Raw genomic sequence first — 23450 nt, 5'->3', positions numbered from 1 at the left:
AAAAAAAAAAAAAAAACGTAAATGTGGTGCTTTCTGATGATTAAACCATAATTAATAATTAAAAAAAATAAAACATGACATAAAATGATTACATATGAACCAAGGAAATTGCGGCGAAGTTGAAAATTGAGTGTTAACGCATTATATTACAATCGTTAATGACACAACATTGTATAGGCTACAAAAACTATCCGCTAACCGTATTCACGACTCTTGCGTTGCTCTCCGCCATTTTGAAAAGGTCAAAGGTTATCTCATCTCGGCAACTCGTGCATCAAAATATTCTACGAGTTGCCCAGTGGAAAATACCACATGAGGGGGTGTTCATGTGCATTTTCCATGTCAGCCTTTGGTATTTACCATAATTACCATAGCACGTGAAGGCACCATAAGTCTCTGATGCGTGTGTGTGTGTGTGTGAAGTTTTAGCTCAAAATACCCCACAGATATTTGTATATAGCATGTTAAAATGGTCACTTTTTGAGGGTGAGCAAAAATGCACCGTTTTGTGTCTGTTCCTTTAAATGCAAATGAGCTGCTGCTCCCGGCGCAGGGGGCGGAGCTTCAAGAGCTCATGTCCTTTTACCTCACACACACATGCACTGAAAATTTCTAAAACTTTTCGCCTTTTTATGTTCAACCCGGAGTCAGACAATGATGCAGACTCGAGAAGAAGTGACAACATGTAGAAGCAACAGGACGTTTCTGAATGGTTAGTTGATGAATTTATGAAGCTGATGTGTAATTATCTTCTAGTCATTGATTAGCATATTCTGTCTTGATAATCTATAAATCGTGTTCAGGGGGCGGGGCTTATGTAAATTATAGGGTTGGTGATGTCACTAACCCGGGAGGAATGTGGTGTAGTCTCTGCCAGCCGTTTGTTGTAGTCCTTAAAAAGCAATTTCTTTAAAAGCAAATATCTCCCTTTGCTTTGAACTTTGAAGCGTTGTAACTGTGCAGATGTCGTTTATGCTCAAACAGCAACATTACACACTAACTAAAGCTAGATAAGTGAAATCATAATCAACCACCCCTTTAAATGTGTGAGTCTCTGAACAGTCCGACACAGCAACCAATAGCGTGAGTTTGGGGGCGGGGTTATTAGTTTGCCTGACCAATGGCAGATGGTGGGAGTGTTCAGGGAAACCTGTTTTGAAAACATAATAATTTCTCTAGTTTTGTGTCTGTTCGTCACCGTTCTCTAAACCTGAACGATCAAAACAAACATTCAAAACCCTGCTGGTTATTTTTACTTGCTTTATAAAAACAAAACAATTTATCTCTGTTGATTTCATTGTTTATTTTCATCGTTATTCCAACCCTCCCCCCATTTAAAAAATAAATAAATAAAATAACTTTAAAAAATTTTTTTTTGATTTGTATTTGAAATAAAGCTGAAATAAACATAAATATAAATATTAGATGGGAAAACATAATTATTATATATATTTTTTTAAAATGTTGCCTTTGCAACTAACTGAAATTAATATATATTTATTTTAAATGTTTACTAAAATTACTAAAACTAAGCTGAAATAAATAAGGCTAAATAGAAATATATATTAAAACAAACAAATGACTTCAAATTAAAAGGAAACTGAAACTGTATAAATAAGAGATAATTCAAATCAAATACTATAATAGTATATATTAGCATAAAAGTCATTTTCACACTAAAGCTGTTTGCAGCTGTATATGAAGTGACGTCCGGTCCGAGAGCTCGTGCTCACTCACATCTGTGTGTGTTCAGCAGACGCTCGGTGTCGAACGGGAGGGCATGAGGTGCGCAGGGGACGAGTAACAAGCCCTACTGACGGAAATCTGCACGCCATGGCCGCTGTGTGTTTGCGGTTTAATTGAGTTTTGATGTCTGTATGAGTGTGTGTGTGTGTGTGGCCTCTCACCAGGGTCGTGTCGCTCAGATGTTCTGTGGTGAACCGGTGTTCAGTGTGACTGCTAAAGCCATTCAGATCTCTCCATCAAACCCTCGTGCATCACGTGCCTCCGACTTACACACATTATAGTGAAGCTGGGTAGCTCCGCCCACTGTCAAACATCATTGGTCCAGAATCTGCATAACTGAACATGAAACATGCTCTGATTGGCTGTGATTGTGTCGAGATGTGCAGCTCTTCCGAATCACCCAAAGATGATATAAGAGGTTGTTTCGTTGAACCATATCACAATTATAAATTGTTTTATTAAATATATTTTTCATTATATGTGTGTTTTTGAAAGAAGTCACTTGTGCGTGAGTTTTTTAAAGTAAAAAATTAAAAATAAGCCATTACTCCAGTCTTCAGTGTCACATGATCCTTCAGGAATCATTCTAATATGATGATTTGATGCTCAAGAAACATTTATGATTATTATCGATGATGAAAATTGCTTCATATTTCACAGGTTTGTAAAAAAAAAAAAAAAAAACAGATTCTTTGAAAAAAAGTATATATATATATACATTTTTTTTTTTTTTTTTTTACCCCAAATGTCATATAGTAGTGTATCATGTTTTCCTCCAAAACTTAAGAAGTACAAATTTGATAATAGTAATATATTTGAGATACTGTATTCAGAATATTGTTCTTATAAAACAGTTATCGGCTAACATTGAGGACCACAGAAGTGTCCACAGGAGCTTCAGAAGTGTCCACAGAAGTGTCCACAGGTGCAGGAGGAGGCCGAGGCGTTGGGTTGTTGGCCTCATGTCTGCGTGTCTTTAATCTTCGGTGCGCCTGTGGAGCTGTTATTGATACTGAGTGTCAGAGGAAATAGAATCTGAGGCTTTTAATGTGTGTTTCATGTCCCTTTTTGATGAATCTGTTTATCGGCTCTGTAATGAACACCAGGTATGGTTGGTTAGTCAAATTATTGAGCATTATTAACCTTGGATGAAATTCACAAAGCACGGAAAAAACTGATGTAACATGCAAGAAAATTACAGCTGGGGATAAAAGGTTCGATAATGATTACGGCCTCAATACCACCCGTGTGAGCGGCCAGAATGCGTGTGTGTGTGTGTGTGTGTGTGTTTAAGGCCTTTTACTGGCTTTTTAAAACGGGTCGGAGTGCTCGAATGTGAACTCAAGTGGTTTATGGATTCGCTTTTACTATTGTTCCAAGAGCAGAGATATTAAAGTTGCATGACGACTCTTTGCTCTGTCTCTCTCTTTAACAATGTCCGAGTTGGGATTAACGGCGCTCCCGCTCGGGTTCGCGGATGCGGTTGCCGTGGGGACGGCGTGACCGTCGGCACAGTGAAAAATGACACTGGGATTTAGCCGAGGCCACTTGGGGGTCGAAGCCGGAGTGTGTGAGGCAAGGGCATCGAGGGCATCGGGGGCAAGAGCAGCGGCGAGCGGCTGGTCAGCTGGAACCCTGTAATTACAAACCATACATTTCACTTTGGCCCGTGACAACATCTCCCCCAATCCCAAATGAAGATGGGGGTTATTAATGGTGTAAATTAAGGCTCCCTGCAGACTGACGGAAGCACCACACTCCTCGTTTTAACCCCAAATATATATATATATATATATATATATCTATGTTTCAGCTCACCTGCTGCTCCCTGGCCCCGCCCCTTTTGATGCTCCACGACCATATATGGTCATTAGATCTGCCATTGATCAGACAGACTGGCAGCTATGTGTCGTCTACGGTAATATCGTAATTATTATTTTAACGATGTATAAGCTGAGATTATCTCAGGCTTTCTCTGAGTGATTTCTGTGCCGTTAAAATCCCTCAGAAAGTCAGGATATACACAGCCACGTTCCCCTGAGGTCTGATTTACACATTTAACATTTTGTCTGTTTTTGCTTTATTTTGTTCAATCATTCACAGCAGAACTGTTTTGTGTCTCTGAGCGACACACAGCGTTATTACTGCTTTATTACTGAATGAAACCGCAAATCAGTTTAATGAATGATTCAACGACTGAACAAATCAGTGTTTAAACGAGTTGTTTGAGTGATCTCGGCTCATTAACACAGTGATTGACAGTTTAGATCATTTCTTGTAATTAAATGCCACTGTGGATGCTGGTATTGTGCAAAGATGGATTTTGTTGATACTGATTTCATTTTATTGGTATCAGAGTCTCTTGATATTCCATTGAGTTTATTGATTAAGGCGAGACACTACAGGTGAATAGGGTACCATTTTTAACTAGCAGATATCACCATGAAACTTTCCCAGTTGATTACCTACATTAAGATGAGAAAAAAATGTATTACAAGTTTTCTGTAATTTAATGTTTAAATATGCAAATTAGGCCATATCTAATTAAATATGCGCTAATTTGCATATATTAAAAAAAAAAAAAAATCTGAGTATTGGATAAAGCCAGGTTACAAATTATTTTTTCATTGTGTTCACATATTAGATGGGAAAAAAATTACAGAGGGATTTATGGATATCTACTTTTGTTATCCTGTAAATCAGAATATACTGTCAATAGCCTTAAAAAAAAAAATTCGCCATTTTTTGGGAATAAAATGTTATATAAATCAGACTAGGAATAATATATTTACAAATCCCTCTGTAAATGTCTTCATAATATAACTAGGTACAAGACTGGAAGGTTTGGTGTATATAGGTGCTACTGAAGTGAAGATTTCGGACTTGGAGAATGAGAGAAAAGTCATTTTGAGAAAACGGGCTTTAAAGATTTATCATCAGCCAATGAGATTGCGCATTCAGTCCTTATACTTTCACGATTGGTTGCTGATAAAAAGGAAATTACCATATTTGGATCTGACAGCATTGTACAGGAGAGAGAGAGCTTTCCAGCAGTGTGTGATGACAGGGTGCCGGCAGCGATCGCGGATGTTAAGAACGCCAACTTTGTTGAATTTATGAGAAATCTACAGACGCAAACAGACAAAGTGTAATAAAATAAAGACCTAAATGTGTATTTCGGACTTTTTTTCACCACGAGTCTGAAAGAAGACATGTTATTGAAGACAAATATCCAAAAATCAAAAAATTGACCAGTAAAAAAACCCCGATGTTTTTGCCTGCCGTGTCTCGCTTTAACTGTAAGAATTAGACATGAGATGATGCATACTTCTAATAAAGTTTATATATATATATATATATATATACACTCACCTAAAGGATTATTAGGAACACCATACTAATACTGTGTTTGACCCCCTTTCGCCTTCAGAACTGCCTTAATTCTACGTGGCATTGATTCAACAAGGTGCTGAAAGCATTCTTTGGAAATGTTGGCCCATATTGATAGGATAGCATCTTGCAGTTGATGGAGATTTGTGGGATGCACATCCAGGGCACGAAGCTCCCGTTCCACCACATCCCAAAGATGCTCTATTGGGTTGAGATCTGGTGACTGTGGGGGCCATTTTAGTACAGTGAACTCATTGTCATGTTCAAGAAACCAATTTGAAATGATTCGAGCTTTGTGACATGGTGCATTATCCTGCTGGAAGTAGCCATCAGAGGATGGGTACATGGTGGTCATAAAGGGATGGACATGGTCAGAAACAATGCTCAGGTAGACCGTGGCATTTAAACGATGCCCAATTGGCACTAAGGGGCCTAAAGTGTGCCAAGAAAACATCCCCCAGACCATTACACCACCACCACCAGCCTGCACAGTGGTAACAAAGCATGATGGATCCATGTTCTCATTCTGTTTACGCCAAATTCTGACTCTACCATCTGAATGTCTCAACAGAAATCGAGACTCATCAGACCAGGCAACATTTTTCCAGTCTTCAACTGTCCAATTTTGGTGAGCTCGTGCAAATTGTAGCCTCTTTTTCCTATTTGTAGTGGAGATGAGTGGTACCCAGTGGGATCTTCTGCTGTTGTAGCCCACCCGCCTCAAGGTTGTGCGTGTTGTGGCTTCACAAATGCTTTGCTGCATACCTCGGTTGTAACGAGTGGTTATTTCAGTCAAAGTTGCTCTTCTATCAGCTTGAATCAGTCGGCCCATTCTCCTCTGACCTCTAGCATCAACAAGGCATTTTCGCCCACAGGACTGCCGCATACTGGATGTTTTTCCCTTTTCACACCATTCTTTGTAAACCCTAGAAATGGTTGTGCGTGAAAATCCCTGTAACTGAGCAGATTGTGAAATACTCAGACCGGCCCGTCTGGCACCAACAACCATGCCACGCTCAAAATTGCTTAAATCACCTTTCTTTCCCATTCTGACATTCAGTTTGGAGTTCAGGAGATTGTCTTGACCAGGACCACACCCCTAAATGCATTGAAGCAACTGCCATGTGATTGGTTGATTAGATAATTGCATTAATGAGAAATTGAACAGGTGTTCCTAATAATCCTTTAGGTGAGTGTATATATATATATTTTTTTTTTTGTCATTTTGTTGCAATAGCTTACACACAGAACAGAATCTGAGCCCAGAATCGTTGAACTAAATTTACCACAAAAAAAACCCCACGTAAACAGTCAGTAATAAAATAAGACCAAATAAACAAATTGCAGTCGATAGCACACATAAATACACCAGAATAAAAAGACAAATGAAATAAGTTTTTCAGGCGAGTCAACAGTATTCAGGTTAGAAATACTACAGAAAGTAAAGCATCACATGTAAAATAACACTGGATAGTCTTCATTGTAAAAATTAAATGCAGAATAATGCTTACAATCAAAGCTATCCAGAGTAGCGAGTGATTTCTCTTTGTCTTTGTGATTCTGTGATTAACATGCCAGACAGGAATATTAGACCGCTGTCACTTTAAGAGCGAATGCACGGATCCAATACACTGATACACAACATCTCTCGCCTATTACGTTCCCAAACTGACCTTATGTACCCGACTGTGACCGTTTAGACGAGTAGCTTTGGCACTGGCGAGCTGTTTGAGAGGCGGCTTTATGTGCGCGCCACGTGTAAAGCTCAGCGGTGTGAGTCTGAAACCTGCGGGAATGAGGAAAACTCGTAACATTTCACAATTTCACTCTCTTCTTTGTCTCTTTCCAAAACATTACAGCGAATATTACTAGAGTTTTATGATTTAAGAGTAACATTTTCTTTCAGTTACTGTTGTTGTTGCATTTGATTTGTATGATTTTACATAAATACATAATTGAAAGCATCAATTAAAGGCATTGAACATGCTATCACTCTGTGTTATTACTTCACAATGCCTAACTTCAAACATTTAAATTATTATTATTTATTTAGATACAATAATGTAATAATTTTCCTTTATTACATTACATGTTCAAATGAATTTATTTATTTATTTAAAAGCATACGAATCAAATTTAACAAGACAAGGCAACTCTAGTCACTCTAAATAAATCAATACATAAATATTGCATCACATGCCTAGAGTATTATTTATTGAAATGCATGGAATGTATTATATCACATTAATGTAATTTTTGTCTTTATTACATCAGTATTTGTTTGTTACTGTCACATATGTGACCCTGGATCACAAAACCAGTCACATGTCGCACAGGTATACTTGTAATTTTTTCTTTTATTCCAAATATCATTAGGATATTAAGTAAAGATCATGTTCCGTGGAGATATTTTGTAAATTTCCTACCGTAAATATATAAAACGTTTATTCTTGTGAGTGAATGCAGCACAATCGCCAACATAAATGACCAACTTTAGAGGAGATCTTCTCAATGTTTTTTTGCATCCTCAGATTCCAGATTTACAAAAATCTCGGCCAAATATTGTCCTATCATAACAAACCATACATCAATGGAAAGCTTATTTATTCAGCTTTCATAAGATATATAAATCTCAATGTCAAAAACTTGACCCATGTGACTGGTTTTATGGTCCAGGGTCACATATAATGTTGCAATGTAAATACGAATCTGGTACTACGCTGTAAAAAATGACAATGTTATGTCAATTATTCCCTTTAAATGTGTCTAATAAAGCAGAAAAAGGCAGTGTAGGGCAGACCTCAGAGTGATGACAGAGAAAATCAACGAGATTCATGCGGGCGAATCCGAGCGTTAATCTGTCCGCTCCGTGTGTGTATCCTGGCGTGATTCCCATTCGCTCGCTCTGACGAGGAAGTGACCTGGAGAAAGAACTCAGCAAAACAATAAAACCATCAAGTGACCCGCAGGTCATCTCGGGAACATCCCGTCTTCACAGCGTCCACACCACACGCTGACCCTCGGCGAGCTCGCCTGAGCAAACAGCGCTGAGGCTCAGATGCAGTGGTCATCTAACTAACCCGTTTCTTCTTCTTTCCACCGAAATGTCATGCTAATTCAGCTGGTCTACGCCTCTTTGACGAACAAGCGGAGTCATTATGTCCAAATTAATGTCAAGCCCCTCTTATTTTCCATAAATAATACATGGCGGGTCGCTGTTGTCGTTAAACATGTTCTAATTTGTTCTCCATTACAAAAAACAACAGCGTTGATTAATTCACACCTCAAGCTGAACAACCGCCTCGATCTTCACAAGGTGACTGCGAGTCGCTCTTTTGATCAACGCTAATGCGAGACTTTTTCATTAACAAGACGATGAAAGCGCACCGCTGAAGTGTCATGTCTTGGATTTGCTGGTGAACGTGTGTTTTGTTGGTCTACTGGCAGGGAAAGCGTGTTTGTGTTTGGGTGTCTGCTTCCCGGGAAGGAAGGCCTTGTGCGGATACACACGCGCGTTCTCCATTACTCCTAATAAGGTGTCATAAAATTGAATTCCATGCTTGGTTTGTCAGAGAGGAGGTCTTATCCTACTCCAATTTTGAGTTTTAATGGGTAATACTCCTTAGCTCTCTCCTCACAATTAGGCCTCCTAGTTACCTTTTAATGAAAATCAGATTAAAACATAATCTAATTAAAGTTCATTTTAATCTGCGCTATCGTCCCGACTGTCTGTGGCTCAGAAACACGCCGGCACACTGTCAAACCCGCTTCGTTTGCATAGAAGAGGAAGGCCAGACTATCAGGCAAGGGTTTTTACATATGTGTGTGTGTGTGTGTGTGTTGGGAAACTCGTATGAAGTGCGTTTCTGATCCCACTCTCATTCCACGTCATATTCCGCTTCAAAATCAGAAAAAAAAAAGGATATTTCCATGAAGAAAACAAAGCCTATTTTTAATACCACTAATTTTGTTTTGCAATGCAATATTTGAGCACATTCCCACCCCCAAAATACTGTAAAGATTCCATATTTTTCTACTTTTAATAAATTTTCTCAAGGATAATTATTATTATATTGTCTTTACAGTAATGCATTTTTTTGTGTTACAGTGAATATGACTAGTTTTATGATTTATTAAGAGTAGCTTATTTTAGTTACTGTTGATGATTTTACATAAATACATAATTAAAAGCATCAATTAAAGGCATCGAACATGCTATCACTCTGTTATTACATCACAGTACTTAACTTAATTTTTTTATTTATTATTTGTTTAGTTACAGTAATGTAATAATTTTCCTTTATTACATTAAATATTTATTTATTTATTTTAAAGCATACAAATCAAATTTAACAAGACAAGGCAACTCACAGTAGCTGAAAAATGAATATGCTGAAGTCACTCTAAATAAATAAATATTGCATCACATATACATGAAACATAGTATATCACATTAATGTAAAAAAGTTTCCTTTATTACATCAATATTAATACAATTGTTTGTTTGTTTATTTGTTTGTTACTGTCACAAATATTGGAAAAATCTGGTACTACACTGTAAACAATTATTAATCAATAAGTTATGACAACTTATGTTTTTTTATTGCTTTAAGCAATTTTCATTTTTTTAAAGTTATTCAAGATACTCATTTTTTTTAAAGTCAGTTAAATGTAATTTAAGTTGAAATGAATTAAACATCAAAGTTGATTTTACTTAAAAAATTCAACTTTTTTTTTTACAGTGTAATAATGGTCCTAAAATAGGCTTTGTTGTCTTTATGCAAAATATTGTTTCTTATGTTCCTTTTGATTTAGGGGCAAAATAGAAGCAAAAAAAAAGAAAGAAAAAAGGTTCGCCCTCCTTTCCCGTCTATAAAACTAAAAAGCAGTGCTAAAATCATTGGAAGTGCTGGTCGGATCAGTCCTTCGGAAAGAACGGGGCTGTGAACTTCAGTGGGGAAAAGTGAAGGTAAAAAACTCGGACATGCGTGCAAGTGCCACTCACAATCAGTGACAGCTGTCAACCTTCATCATGACCACTGATACCCATGATTCCCAGCACTGCAGTGGTTCAGCGAGCGACGGAGTCATGCCTCTCTGTCGGAGCCGTGTTGGCCTGTCAGGTCTTTTCTGAGCCATGACAGTGTAATATGTTTTACAAGCCGAATGGCCAAGGGTTATTTCACAGTCAGAGAGAGCAGGCAGGCCAGCCAGTACACCAGCGCGTGTAGTCCACCTGCTGGCTGATAACACACTTACACACTTACGTTTGAGGCGCCGAGGGAAAACCGCAAAGGCCAATTTAGCTCCGTCGTCGAGTCTGTTTTACAGTAATAGGAGATTACAAGAAAAGAGAGCAAATCTGGATGCGTTTTCAGCCCCTTTGCTGTAATTAAACCCAGGATTTAATGAGCAAATGTGGCCAGCAGAAAGAAGCACATGCGCCTGAGGATTATGGGTTAAAATAAGCCACTGAGCTCAAATGTCCTGCCGACAGGACAGCAGTTTCCTTCACCCTGGCGTTGTGGGACATCGCAGATTTAGAGGTTTGACCTTTGTGTCCTTCGTATGATGGCAAAACACACCGTTCGCCCCATCTGATATTCCTTCTTTAACTTGATTATTAATGTCGGACTTGCAAACCTGAGCCATTGTTATGAACTTGAGGCTTTTTCTCGCAGTATCTATTCTGAGACACATGTACCTTTATGACTGGTGCCCACTCCGGGTAATAAAGTGCTGATGCCAGCTTAAGAGAAACTTTAAACACACTTGGTGTAATCAAAGGCACAATGCAAAACGGCAGGTCAGCAAAACCAGCCAAAACAATACCCCAAGTCCCCCCTAAATATAACCTTTTTCAGTGAAGCAAATGTTTTGTGTTTCTGCCTTCCCATGCGGAGTATATTTAGATCATTGTTTCTACCTTTTGGGTTTGACTGACCCATTTAGAGTGGCGATTTGTGAAAATTAATTTGAGAAACTGATATGAGGAGTAATTTCTAAATGAGGCTAAAGTATCTGTGACGCTCTGTGATGGAGCCTCTTATCACTCTAGCTTTGAAGTGCTTTAGGATCATGGGTTTGGAAACAAGAAATACACATTATGGATTTTACATCTCCATTCAGTCATTTATTCTTGCAAAAAATCGGCTTTCTTAATCAGTATACAAGTACAAGCAAAAAGATCCATTAATGTACTTAATGCACCATAAATACTCAAAATATTAGAGTTATTTATCTTTTGATTAAGTTTAGTTTTCCTGTTTTAAACAAATAAAAAATTGGTGAGGCTTATGCGTAGAACAAAAGAATAATAAAGTAAGAAAACCAAACTTAATTCAAGATATATTTTCTGATAATAAGTCATTGTTTCACAATTTTATTTTTAAGTAATGTATCTTGTTAAAGATATTTAGATACTGGAAAAATACAGATTATTTTTTGCAGTGTAAATGTGCTTACGATAGACATTCTGTCATTGGGGTGCCTCAAGGTCTTGTCCTGGGTCCGGTTTCATTTCATTATCATTACCAAAGCTATTGGAGTTTCTCTGCTTTGACTTAATCGTTTTCATCACTTAAAAAGGGTCTTGATTGAGTATCTTAAAAAAAGAGCCTTTGGCTTTCTGTCTGATGGAGAACGAATCCGAGATATGGGATTCCCGTCCACCCTCTGCTCGGGTTCATCCGCCGCAAATAACAGCAAGTTATCAGTCAAGTGACTTATCTCAATCATGTCATTTCTCTTCTCCCACAATCCCTTTTCCACCCACCCACGCCCTATCTGCAGGTTTCGAGACCGCCCGATCTTTCGCTCTTCACGGCGCCCATGTGATCTTAGCGTGCCGAAACCAAAGTCGTGCCAGTAAAGCAGCAAGACTGATCACGGAGGAATGGGTGAGTAAAAACACGACACACACACACACACACTCGACTACTGCATTGCGACGTCATCCTGTGTGACCTTTACATTTCATAAATCACGTTTTGTGTAGCTGGCATCTCTGGCTTCTCCTGAGTCACATGATTAGGTGGAGATGTGAGTCATTAGTGCTGTTTCTACATAGTCAGCGGCCTTCTAATGCATCCTAACTGAAATCTATGTATGATATGGTACTTAGTGGTACTATATATGACATGAAATATATGATCTGATCTGAATTGTTCTTCATTGGCAGCAACTCTCTCAAATAGTGCTGCTTGTCGGTGGTGGACACTAACCAAGTGTTTTTTACTTTGTTACTGTACTTAAGTACATTTTTCGAGGATCTGTACTTTATCAGAGTATTGTTATTGTGGGAAATGCTATTTTTCACCCAGTTTGTTGTAGAGGATTCTGGGAGTTCATTCTTGACTTGGATTTAATGCGTTTCGGTTTCAAACCGCAGTTCATAACCCAGTGTAAGTCTGCTCTGCCGCAGCGGATGCTATGGCAGACATTAGCGCCAACTACTGTCGTGGTGGAGCAACAATTTGCAGAAACTTTTGCTGAACAAGTTTAAGCTTGAGCTAGTAACATTAGCACCCTGTTGTTAAAGGATTAGTTCACTTCAGAATTTAAATTTCCTGATAATTTACACGCCCCCCCCCCCCACGTCATCCGAGATGTTCATGTCTTTCTTTCTTCAGTGGAAAAGAAATGAAGGTTTTTGAGGAAAACATTGCAGGATTTTCCTCCATATAGTGACTTCAATGGGGTCCAACGGGTCGAAGGTCCAAATGTGAGTTTCAGTGCAGCTTCAAAGCCTCGACACGATCCAGCCGAGGAATAAGAGTCTTATCTAGACAAACCAGCGGACATTTTATAACAGAAATAAACATTTATATACTTCTTAACCACAAATGCTGGTCTTACACTAGCTGTGATGTGCCACGCATCACGAAATCAGGTTGAAAGGTCACGCGTGTCCCGGTTTATAAATGTAGGATAGGGTGAAAAACTCCATCTCATTTTCTCCTCCAACTTCAAAATTGAATTCGTTGTTTTACCTTTTATGTATTTTTTTTTATTTTTTTATTTAAATGCCGTTTGACTGAATCTTTGCACGTTCACGTTGTAAACACTAGGTCTGTACTTCCGCTTATGTCACGCGTGACCTTTCAACGTGACTTTTATTAATATGAAAAAAAATATATATATAATATATATATATATATATAAAAAAAAAAAATAAAAAAAAATATATATATATATATATATATATATATAAAATAAGAAACTAAAACTGCCAGCAAGTGGCGGTAAATGTCTTAATGAGTAAGTTATTGAGTCATTCATTGATTCACTGATTCATTCATTCGATTTGTTCAAACGGCTGATTCATTTAGGAATGAAGTAAATGGCTCTCTTTATGAATGAGTCATTGAATCATTGTTTCACCCGATTGATTCGCTCAAAACGTGGATTCATTCAGAAATGAAACACAACTCTGTGTTGCTCGAAGACACACAGCACTGGTGCTCTGGCTTTATCGGTAATATTTTCGTTAGCAAAATTTACACAAAACACAATATTAACTTGTTATTCATTGAACTGTTGTTAATCAACATCACACTTGCACTCGTGCTATTCGGAACAAAAACAGCACTCGTGTGATATTGCTGAACTATATCATATGATATAAATATGAGCCAAAAACCCATACAGGGGCTTTTTTGCTCTGATATCTTGAATTTTAGGGGCATTATAAGTGCATTATACAGGCTTCATCACGCAGTGAGCTTTTGCTCTGCTTCATGTTCCTCACCAGTCAACTATATGAGATGTAAGATGAACTACGTAGGTCTTGGATGGGTGCGTTAAATGCATTAATAATTTTAACACATTATTTTCCCCCCATAACTAATCAATTGAATGCGTGGAATCGACAGCCTTAGTTAAAAGTGAATCACACTTTGGGCTTTATATGTAAAATTTCTGGTAAACATCTTTAATTTAGGTTAAAAAAATGCTGTTCTTCTAGAAGACATCTAAAAGCAAACTTAAAGATCCTCTAGCTTTCAACTCTCTCTCTTTTACGGTGTAATTCTTAATGAATATTCCTCTGGTCTTGACGTGGCGGGGATTTTGCCCGTGGCTCTTGCGCTCGCAGCCGATCTCTCTGATAGTCTCCATTATTAGCAGGAGGGGGGCGCGAGGGCCTCTGATAATTAACTTTGATTATTGCACTAATATTGTGGCGCTCTTGACACTCCCCCAGATTTATGAGTGTGAGAAAATAAACAAATGAAATGTAGGTGCTGGAGCAGAAAGAATAAGCTATTACGAGGTGCCGTAATTACAGCCATCCTGAGACTTGGAATTAGTTGATTAATTACAGGATGCCAATGGATTACAGGGGAATCTAAAGTGTTTTAAAGCAGTGGCGATATCTGATTGAACAAAGCCCTCCTCTCGACGGCAGATAAGTCCTCAGGCCCGACAGCTTCAAATCTGTCGGCGTGTTTTAATAAATGTAGAGGCATTTTACAAGCACTCCACAATACGCCAGCGGAGAAATCGGCACGATCCTTTAATAATCAGAGTTATTAAAGAACATTTAAATATTAAGGCAAATTACCTAGCACAAAAAAAAAGAGAAAAAAAAAAAAGCCAGACGATCTGATTAATGTTTACCGACACCTTGCTGGGAGTTTTAATTTTTCATTCTCTAACAATTACTGCAAAAACATCTGAAATTAATTCTCCAAATACGAGCCCTCACGACTTTTCCCTGTGAGAAACGAGGAAAGTAATACCAGATGATGGCTTGATCAAGTTAAGATTTTCATATTCTGATTAAAAAATATTGAATTTGATTTGACTCCTAAATCGCAGGTGCTGCAGATGAGTAATGGAAGGCATGATATCGGAATAAATCTCATCGACGGGAAATGCATACTTACACCTCAGGAATGATATTAATAGATCCGGGGAAGGACAGGACAAGGAAATTAATCGTTAAAATGATGAATGTACTCGCCGTGTCTTCCCACGCTCTTACGGCGGGGTTATTTTGATAAAGATGTATGTTTTGGGATCTACAGAATGAAGGGTCATGGCATCTACTTCCCAGGTCACTTGGAACGCCGCACAGGCTTCTGGAGCTTCAGTGAAGAAAACTACTGTTGAAAATCCAGAGTCAAATCCTGCCATACATCACATGCTGCACAATTAGGCTGTCAAAAAACCCACGAGTGAGTCTTGAGGCACGGGTCAAAAGCTATAAAGGATCAGAATTTGGCTATTTTAGATACATCTGAAAACATTTTAAAGTGATAGTTCACCCAAAAATGAAAATTAGCTCATGATTTACGTCTTCTTTCAGACGAATACAATCAGAGTTATATTAAAAAATGTCCTGGCTCTTCCAAGCTTTATAATGGCAGTGAATGGCCGTTTCTGTTTTGAAGTCCATAAAAGTGCATCTTTCCATCATAAAAGTGCATCTATCCATCATAAAAGAGCATCTATCCATCATAAAAGAGCATCTATCCATCATAAAAGAGCATCTATCCATCATAAAAGTGCATCTATCCGTCATAAAAGAGCATCTATCCATCATTAAAGTGCATCTATCCATCATAAAAGTGCATCTTTCCATCATAAAAGAGCATCTATCCATCATAAAAGAGCATCTATCATCATAAAAGAGCATCTATCCATCATAAAAGTGCATCTATCCGTCATAAAAGAGCATCTATCCATCATTAAAGTGCATCTATCCATCATAAAAGTGCATCTTTCCATCATAAAAGAGCATCTATCCATCATAAAAGAGCATCTATCCGTCATAAAAGTGCATCTATCCGTCATAAAAGAGCATCTATCCATCATTAAAGTGCATCTATCCATCATAAAAGTGCATCTTTCCATCATAAAAGAGCATCTATCCATCATAAAAGAGCATCTATCCATCATTAAAGTGCATCTATCCATCATAAAAGTGCATCTATCCATCATTAAAGTGCATCTATCCATCATAAAAGTGCATCTTTCCATCATAAAAGAGCATCTATCCATCATAAAAGAGCATCTATCCATCATTAAAGTGCATCTATCCATCATAAAAGAGCATCTATCCATCATTAAAGTGCATCTATCCATCATAAAAGTGCATCTATCCATTATTAAAGTGCATCTATCCATCATAAAAGAGCATCTATCCATCATTAAAGTGCATCCATCCATGATAAAAGAGCATCTATCCATCATTAAAGTGCATCCATCCATGATAAAAGAGCATCTATCCATCATTAAAGTGCATCCATCCATGATAAAAGAGCGTCTATCCATCATTAAAGTGCATCCATCCATGATAAAAGAGCATCTATCCATCATTAAAGTGCATCTATCCGTGATAAATCTATCCATCATAAAAGAGCATCTATCCATCATTAAAGTGCATCCATCCATGATAAAAGAGCATCTATCCATCATTAAAGTGCATCTATCCGTGATAAATCTATCCATCATTAAAGTGCATCCATCCAAGATAAAAGAGCATCTATCCATCATTAAAGTGCATCTATCATCATAAAAGTGCATCTATCCATGATAAATCTATCCATCATTAAAGTGCATCTATCCATGATAAAAGAGCATCTATCCATCATTAAAGTGCATCCATCCATGATAAAAGAGCATCTATCCATCATTAAAGTGCATCCATCCATGATAAAAGAGCATCTATCCATCATTAAAGTGCATCCATCCATCATAAAAGTGCATCTATCCATCATTAAAGTGCATCCATCCATGATAAAAGAGCATCTATCCATCATTAAAGTGCATCCATCCATGATAAAAGAGCGTCTATCCATCATTAAAGTGCATCTATCCGTGATAAAAGAGCATCTATCCATCATTAAAGTGCATCCATCCATGATAAAAGAGCATCTATCCATCATTAAAGTGCATCCATCCATGATAAAAGAGCATCTATCCATCATTAAAGTGCATCTATCCATCATAAAAGTGCATCTATCCATCATTAAAGTGCATCCATCCATGATAAAAGAGCATCTATCCATCATTAAAGTGCATCCATCCATGATAAAAGAGCGTCTATCCATCATTAAAGTGCATCTATCCGTGATAAAAGAGCATCTATCCATCATTAAAGTGCATCCATCCATGATAAAAGAGCGTCTATCCATCATTAAAGTGCATCTATCCGTGATAAAAGAGCGTCTATCCATCATTAAAGTGCATCTATCCGTGATAAGAGCGTCTATCCATCATTAAAGTGCATCTATCCATGATAAAAGAGCATCTATCCATCATTAAAGTGCATCCATCCATGATAAAAGAGCATCTATCCATCATTAAAGTGCATCTATCCATGATAAATCTATCCATCATTAAAGTGCATCCATGATAAAAGCCCTTCTGAAGCGAAGAAATGCATTTGTGTAAGAAAAATATCCATATTTAATACTTTATAAAGTAAATTAACTAGCTTCTGGCCAAACGAACATATGGAATCCACTTACGCCTAAAGCGCAACTTGGCCAGAAGCTAGTTATTGCTAGTTATTATTTTTATTATTTTTGGGTGAACTATCCCTTTCAGAGGGATTTCATTTAGTTTTTTAATCTCTTGCTGTAACTCAGTCCATCATTTAAATAAATAGACATCCATGCATTAAATATAATACTTTATATAAATGTTTGTCAATCTAGAATTCACTTGCGAATGCCATTTATTGCTATTAATTTATTATAGTCAATGCAATTTATGTACTGTTTCTGCAAGTGTTGTGACATCGTCCCCTTGTGAAGCGCAGCTCTGTCTGCTGATGTCATTTCCTGCGCTGAAACATTGCTGATTGTCCTGAGAGAAACAATGGTTTATTTATAGAGGGTTGTTCTGCAGATCTCTCTGTTCGTGTGAACAAGCTTACTAATTACACCGTAAATGCCTTCATCTTTCCATCCTCAGTAATCAGAGCAGCAAAAAAAGCGTGGAGTCACGCTGAATCAGCACACACACACACACACACTCGTCTGCTTTAACCCCGCGGCCGGGAACCCATCCATCTCCGCTTCCCAGATCCTCGGGCTTATGCTGAGGGTCATCCAAGCATCGCTTGAAGGTCGAAGAGAGCTGTGAGGTCGGGGGGGAAGCGAGGGCCACTGTTCTCAGGCCTCGTCACCTCTGATTGTGGAGCGCTGGTGATAAAGACACATCTGTCAGGAGGAAACTAACTCAACTCAGTCCTGTACTTTCACATCTACATCTCTCTACAATAATAAGCTTGTGTTTGTTCGTCAGCCAGTGTGAGTTTAGACTCATACAACCGTGGACATTTAAGGAAGGGTGAGTGTTTATGTTATGTGAAACACATTGGTGGTGTTTATGGGGTTGAGCGTGTGGGCTTTTATAGTGCGCGATGGGCCACAGTAAAGACACAACAGAATTAAACCGCAGATGTGCACTGGAGCTCAGAAAACAGCCCTGCTGGGCCGTGCAGTCCTGGGGACTCAGTGTGAGCTTTTCATTCATCAGGCGGCGTCTTCTGAAGCCAAGTTTAGTTTATGTGAAAACTACATTTAGATTTAGACAATTACCTTAAGTCTAAAATAATGAGTGGTTCTTGTTTAAAATCTATTTATTTTTTCTTTGCAATTTACAAAATGTCTTTTGAACACGTGCATTTCTTGAAAAATGAAGATATTTTCTTAAAAACATTTTTGTAAAAATCTTAAGAAGAAAATTACTGTGGTGTTACACCTGATTATACAGCGGTTCTTGCCAAAGAATTGCGGGTCCACTCGAAACACCTCAAAGGCCGTCTTTTTACAGTGCAGATTACCATAATGATGGCAATAAGCACGCACAGTATTTTTGTCACGACTGGCTTGACTTGTGTCTATTTGCACTCTCTCTATAGTGAATTGTCCTGTGATTGGGCGCTTTCAAACATTATGTGCTGAATGCTGCCTTATTTATAATTATGTCGTAATTATAAAATTAAAGATGCCTATTTGACTCGTCACGACTCAGGAAGTCAAATCTTTCTTAAGTTTTGTCTTTAGAACAATCTTAAGAAATGTTTTGGGGATACAAATTATTTTTTAACTTTGCTGAAGTTAGAAAAGAAGAAGAACATATCACTTTTCATTCGTAAAGGAGTAGTTCACTTTAAAATGAAAATTAGCCCGTGATTTTCAAGCCATCCTAGGTGTTTATGACATTCTTCTTTCAGACGAATACAATCAGAGTTATATTAATAAATGACAACAGATTGAAGCTCAAAAAAGTGCATCTATCCATCATAAACGAACTCCACACGGCTCCGGGGGGATAATGAATGCCTTCTGAAGCAAAATGATGAGTTTGTATTAGAAAAATATTAATATTTAACACGTTACAAAGTAAAATTCTAGCTTCCGGCCAAATGAACATACGCAGTCTCTACTTACGCCTAAAGCTCAACATGTGACGTCAGAAGTAGCGTAGCGTAAATATCAGCAGTGCGTCGCATTACTCGCAAAAGTTGCGCTTTATACTTTAGTCGAATCCGTATGTTCGTTTGGCCGGAAGCTAGTTATTTTACTTTATAAAGTTTTAAATATGAATATTTTTCTCACACAAACTCATCGCTTCGCTTCAGAAGGCCTTTATTAACCCCCCGGAGCACTTATGATGGACAGATACACTTTTATGAGCTTCAATCTGTTGGTTGCAATTCACTGCCATTATAAAGCTTGGAAGAGCCAGGGCATTTATTAATATAACTCTGATTGTGTTCGTCTGAAAGAAGAGTGTCATACACACCTAGGATGACTTGAGGGTGAGTAAATCATGGGCTAATTTTCATTTTAAAGTGAACTACTCCTTTAAGAATGTGCATCTATCAGACCCCTAGTTAGTTTTATTGTTAGATTTTTTATTTTTTTTTACCTTAAAGGGTTAGTTCACTCAAAAATGAAAATACTGTCTTCATTTTCTCGCCCTGTTGTTCCAAACCTGTAAGACTTTTGTTCATCTTCGAAACACAAATGAAGATATTTTCATCTTAGGTTCATTCTCGTGTTACGCATCACGTTTGAGCTTCAGCGAGAACCAATGAGGTTCATTCTCGTGTTACGCGGCACGTTTGAGCTTCAGCGAGAACCAATGAGGTTCATTCTCGTGTTACTCAGCTCGTTTGAGCTTCAGCGAGAACCAATGAGGTTCATTCTCGTGTTACGCAGCACGTTTGAGCTTCAGCGAGAACCAATGAGGTTCATTCTCGTGTTACGCAGCACGTTTGAGCTTCAGCGAGAACCAATGAGGTTCATTCTCGTGTTACGCAGCTCGTTTGAGCTTCAGCGAGAACCAATGAGGTTCATTCTCGTGTTACGCAGCACGTTTGAGCTTCAGCGAGAACCAATGAGGTTCATTCTCGTGTTACGCAGCACGTTTGAGCTTCTGCGAGAACCAATGAGGTTCATTCTCGTGTTACGCAGCACGTTTGAGCTTCAGCGAGAACCAATGAGGTTCATTCTCGTGTTACGCATCACGTTTGAGCTTCAGCGAGAACCAATGAGGTTCATTCTCGTGTTACGCAGCACGTTTGAGCTTCAGCGAGAACCAATGAGGTTCATTCTCGTGTTACGCAGCACGTTTGAGCTTCAGCGAGAACCAATGAGGTTCATTCTCGTGTTACGCAGCACGTTTGAGCTTCAGCGAGAACCAATGAGGTTCATTCTCGTGTTACGCAGCACGGTTGAGCTTCAGCGAGAACCAATGAGGTTCATTCTCGTGTTACGCAGCTCGTTTGAGCTTCAGCGAGAACCAATGAGGTTCATTCTCGTGTTACGCAGCACGTTTGAGCTTCAGCGAGAACCAATGAGGTTCATTCTCGTGTTACGCAGCTCGTTTGAGCTTCAGCGAGAACCAATGAGGTTCATTCTCGTGTTACGCAGCTCGTTTGAGCTTCAGCGAGAACCAATGAGGTTCATTCTCGTGTTACGCAGCACGTTTGAGCTTCAGCGAGAACCAATGAGGTTCATTCTCGTGTTACGCAGCACATTTGAGCTTCAGCGAGAGCCAATGAGGTTCATTCTTGTGTTACGCAGCACGTTTGAGCTTCAGCGAGAGCCAATGAGGTTCATTCTCGTGTTACGCAGCACGTTTGAGCTTCTGCGAGAACCATTGAGGTTCATTCTCGTGTTACGCAGCACGTTTGAGCTTCAGCGAGAACCATTGAGGTTCATTCTCGTGTTACGCAGCACATTTGAGCTTCAGCGAGAGCCAATGAGGTTCATTCTTGTGTTACGCAGCACGTTTGAGCTTCAGCGAGAACCAATGAGGTTCATTCTCGTGTTACGCAGCACGTTTGAGCTTCAGCGAGAACCAATGAGGTTCATTCTCGTGTTACGCAGCACGTTTGAGCTTCTGCGAGAACCAATGAGGTTCATTCTCGTGTTACGCAGCACGTTTGAGCTTCAGCGAGAACCATTGAGGTTCATTCTCGTGTTACGCAGCACATTTGAGCTTCAGCGAGAGCCAATGAGGTTCATTCTTGTGTTACGCAGCACGTTTGAGCTTCAGCGAGAACCAATGAGGTTCATTCTCGTGTTACGCAGCACGTTTGAGCTTCAGCGAGAACCAATGAGGTTCATTCTCGTGTTACGCAGCACGTTTGAGCTTCTGCGAGAGCCAATGAGGTTCATTCTCGTGTTACGCAGCTAGTTTGAGCTTCAGCGAGAACCAATGAGGTTCATTCTCGTGTTACGCAGCACGTTTGAGCTTCAGCGAGAACCATTGAGGTTCATTCTCGTGTTACGCAGCACATTTGAGCTTCAGCGAGAGCCAATGAGGTTCATTCTTGTGTTACGCAGCACGTTTGAGCTTCAGCGAGAACCAATGAGGTTCATTCTCGTGTTACGCAGCACGCTTGAGCTTCAGCGAGAACCAATGAGGTTCATTCTCGTGTTACGCAGCACGTTTGAGCTTCAGCGAGAACCAATGAGGTTCATTCTCGTGTTACGCAGCTCGTTTGAGCTTCAGCGAGAGCCAATGAGGTTCATTCTCGTGTTACGCAGCACGTTTGAGCTTCAGCGAGAACCAATGAGGTTCATTCTAGTGTTACGCAGCACGTTTGAGCTTCAGCGAGAACCAATGAGGTTCATTCTCGTGTTACGCAGCACGTTTGAGCTTCAGCGAGAGCCAATGAGGTTCATTCTCGTGTTACGCAGCACGTTTGAGCTTCAGCGAGAACCAATGAGGTTCATTCTCGTGTTACGCAGCACGTTTGAGCTTCAGCGAGAACCAATGAGGTTCATTCTCGTGTTACGCAGCACGTTTGAGCTTCAGCGAGAGCCAATGAGGTTCATTCTCGTGTTACGCAGCACGTTTGAGCTTCAGCGAGAACCAATGAGGTTCATTCTCGTGTTACGCAGCTCGTTTGAGCTTCAGCGAGAGCCAATGAGGTTCATTCTCGTGTTACGCAGCACGTTTGAGCTTCAGCGAGAACCAATGAGGTTCATTCTCGTGTTACGCAGCTCGTTTGAGCTTCAGCGAGAGCCAATGAGGTTCATTCTCGTGTTACGCAGCACGTTTGAGCTTCTGCGAGAACCAATGAGGTTCATTCTCGTGTTACGCAGCACGTTTGAGCTTCAGCGAGAACCAATGAGGTTCATTCTCGTGTTACGCAGCTCGTTTGAGCTTCAGCGAGAGCCAATGAGGTTCATTCTCGTGTTACGCAGCACGTTTGAGCTTCTGCGAGAACCAATGAGGTTCATTCTAGTGTTACGCAGCACGTTTGAGCTTCTGCGAGAACCAATGAGGTTCATTCTAGTGTTACGCAGCACGTTTGAGCTTCAGCGAGAGCCAATGAGGTTCATTCTCATGAGTCTAGCAAGAGCTCCTGTTTATGGTCACTGAACAATGTTTATATGTGAATAAAAGCCTAAATTAAATTTCTTCATCATATAAAGCGATCAAGTCTCTTCAGAAAATTTGGAAAACCTCTCAATTCATATGGATTTGTTTTACAATCACTTTATGAACTTTTTGAAGCGACAAATTGGTAGTTGTTTGGACACTCAATGGAGGGACAGAAAGCTAAAAATATGATTAAAATATCTTCATTTGTGCTTCGAAGATAATGAAAGACTTATGGGTTTGAAACGACACGAGGGTGAGTAAATGATGACTTTTTTTTCATTTTTGGGTGAACTAACCCTTTAAAACATAGTGATTTTGCTTTAAATCGACATATCGATGGCTAATGATAAAAGTAGTATTAGCATATAGTAGAGCACTTGACAATGTTGTGCCCATGCTTAATTTTCTTGATTGTCTATACAATTCTGCTGATCTTTGATTCATGACCTCGG

General features: G+C 39.0%; 1 protein-coding gene across 1 annotated transcript in view; it reads left to right on the top strand.

Annotated features, from left to right (window-relative positions):
• Positions 1 to 23450, top strand: part of wwox (WW domain containing oxidoreductase) — a 249186-nt gene that overhangs the window by 9056 nt on the left and 216680 nt on the right. Inside the window, exon 5 of the mRNA XM_084397772.1 lies at positions 11929 to 12035. Within this exon, the coding sequence (XP_084253898.1) occupies positions 11929 to 12035 (107 nt within the window). The remainder of the gene's footprint in view (positions 1 to 11928; positions 12036 to 23450) is intronic.

The sequence above is a fragment of the Rutilus rutilus genome, assembly GCF_951802725.1.
Source record: "Rutilus rutilus genome assembly, chromosome: 23".
Lineage (NCBI taxonomy): Eukaryota > Metazoa > Chordata > Actinopteri > Cypriniformes > Leuciscidae > Rutilus > Rutilus rutilus.
This window is presented reverse-complemented; position numbering and strand designations above follow the sequence as displayed.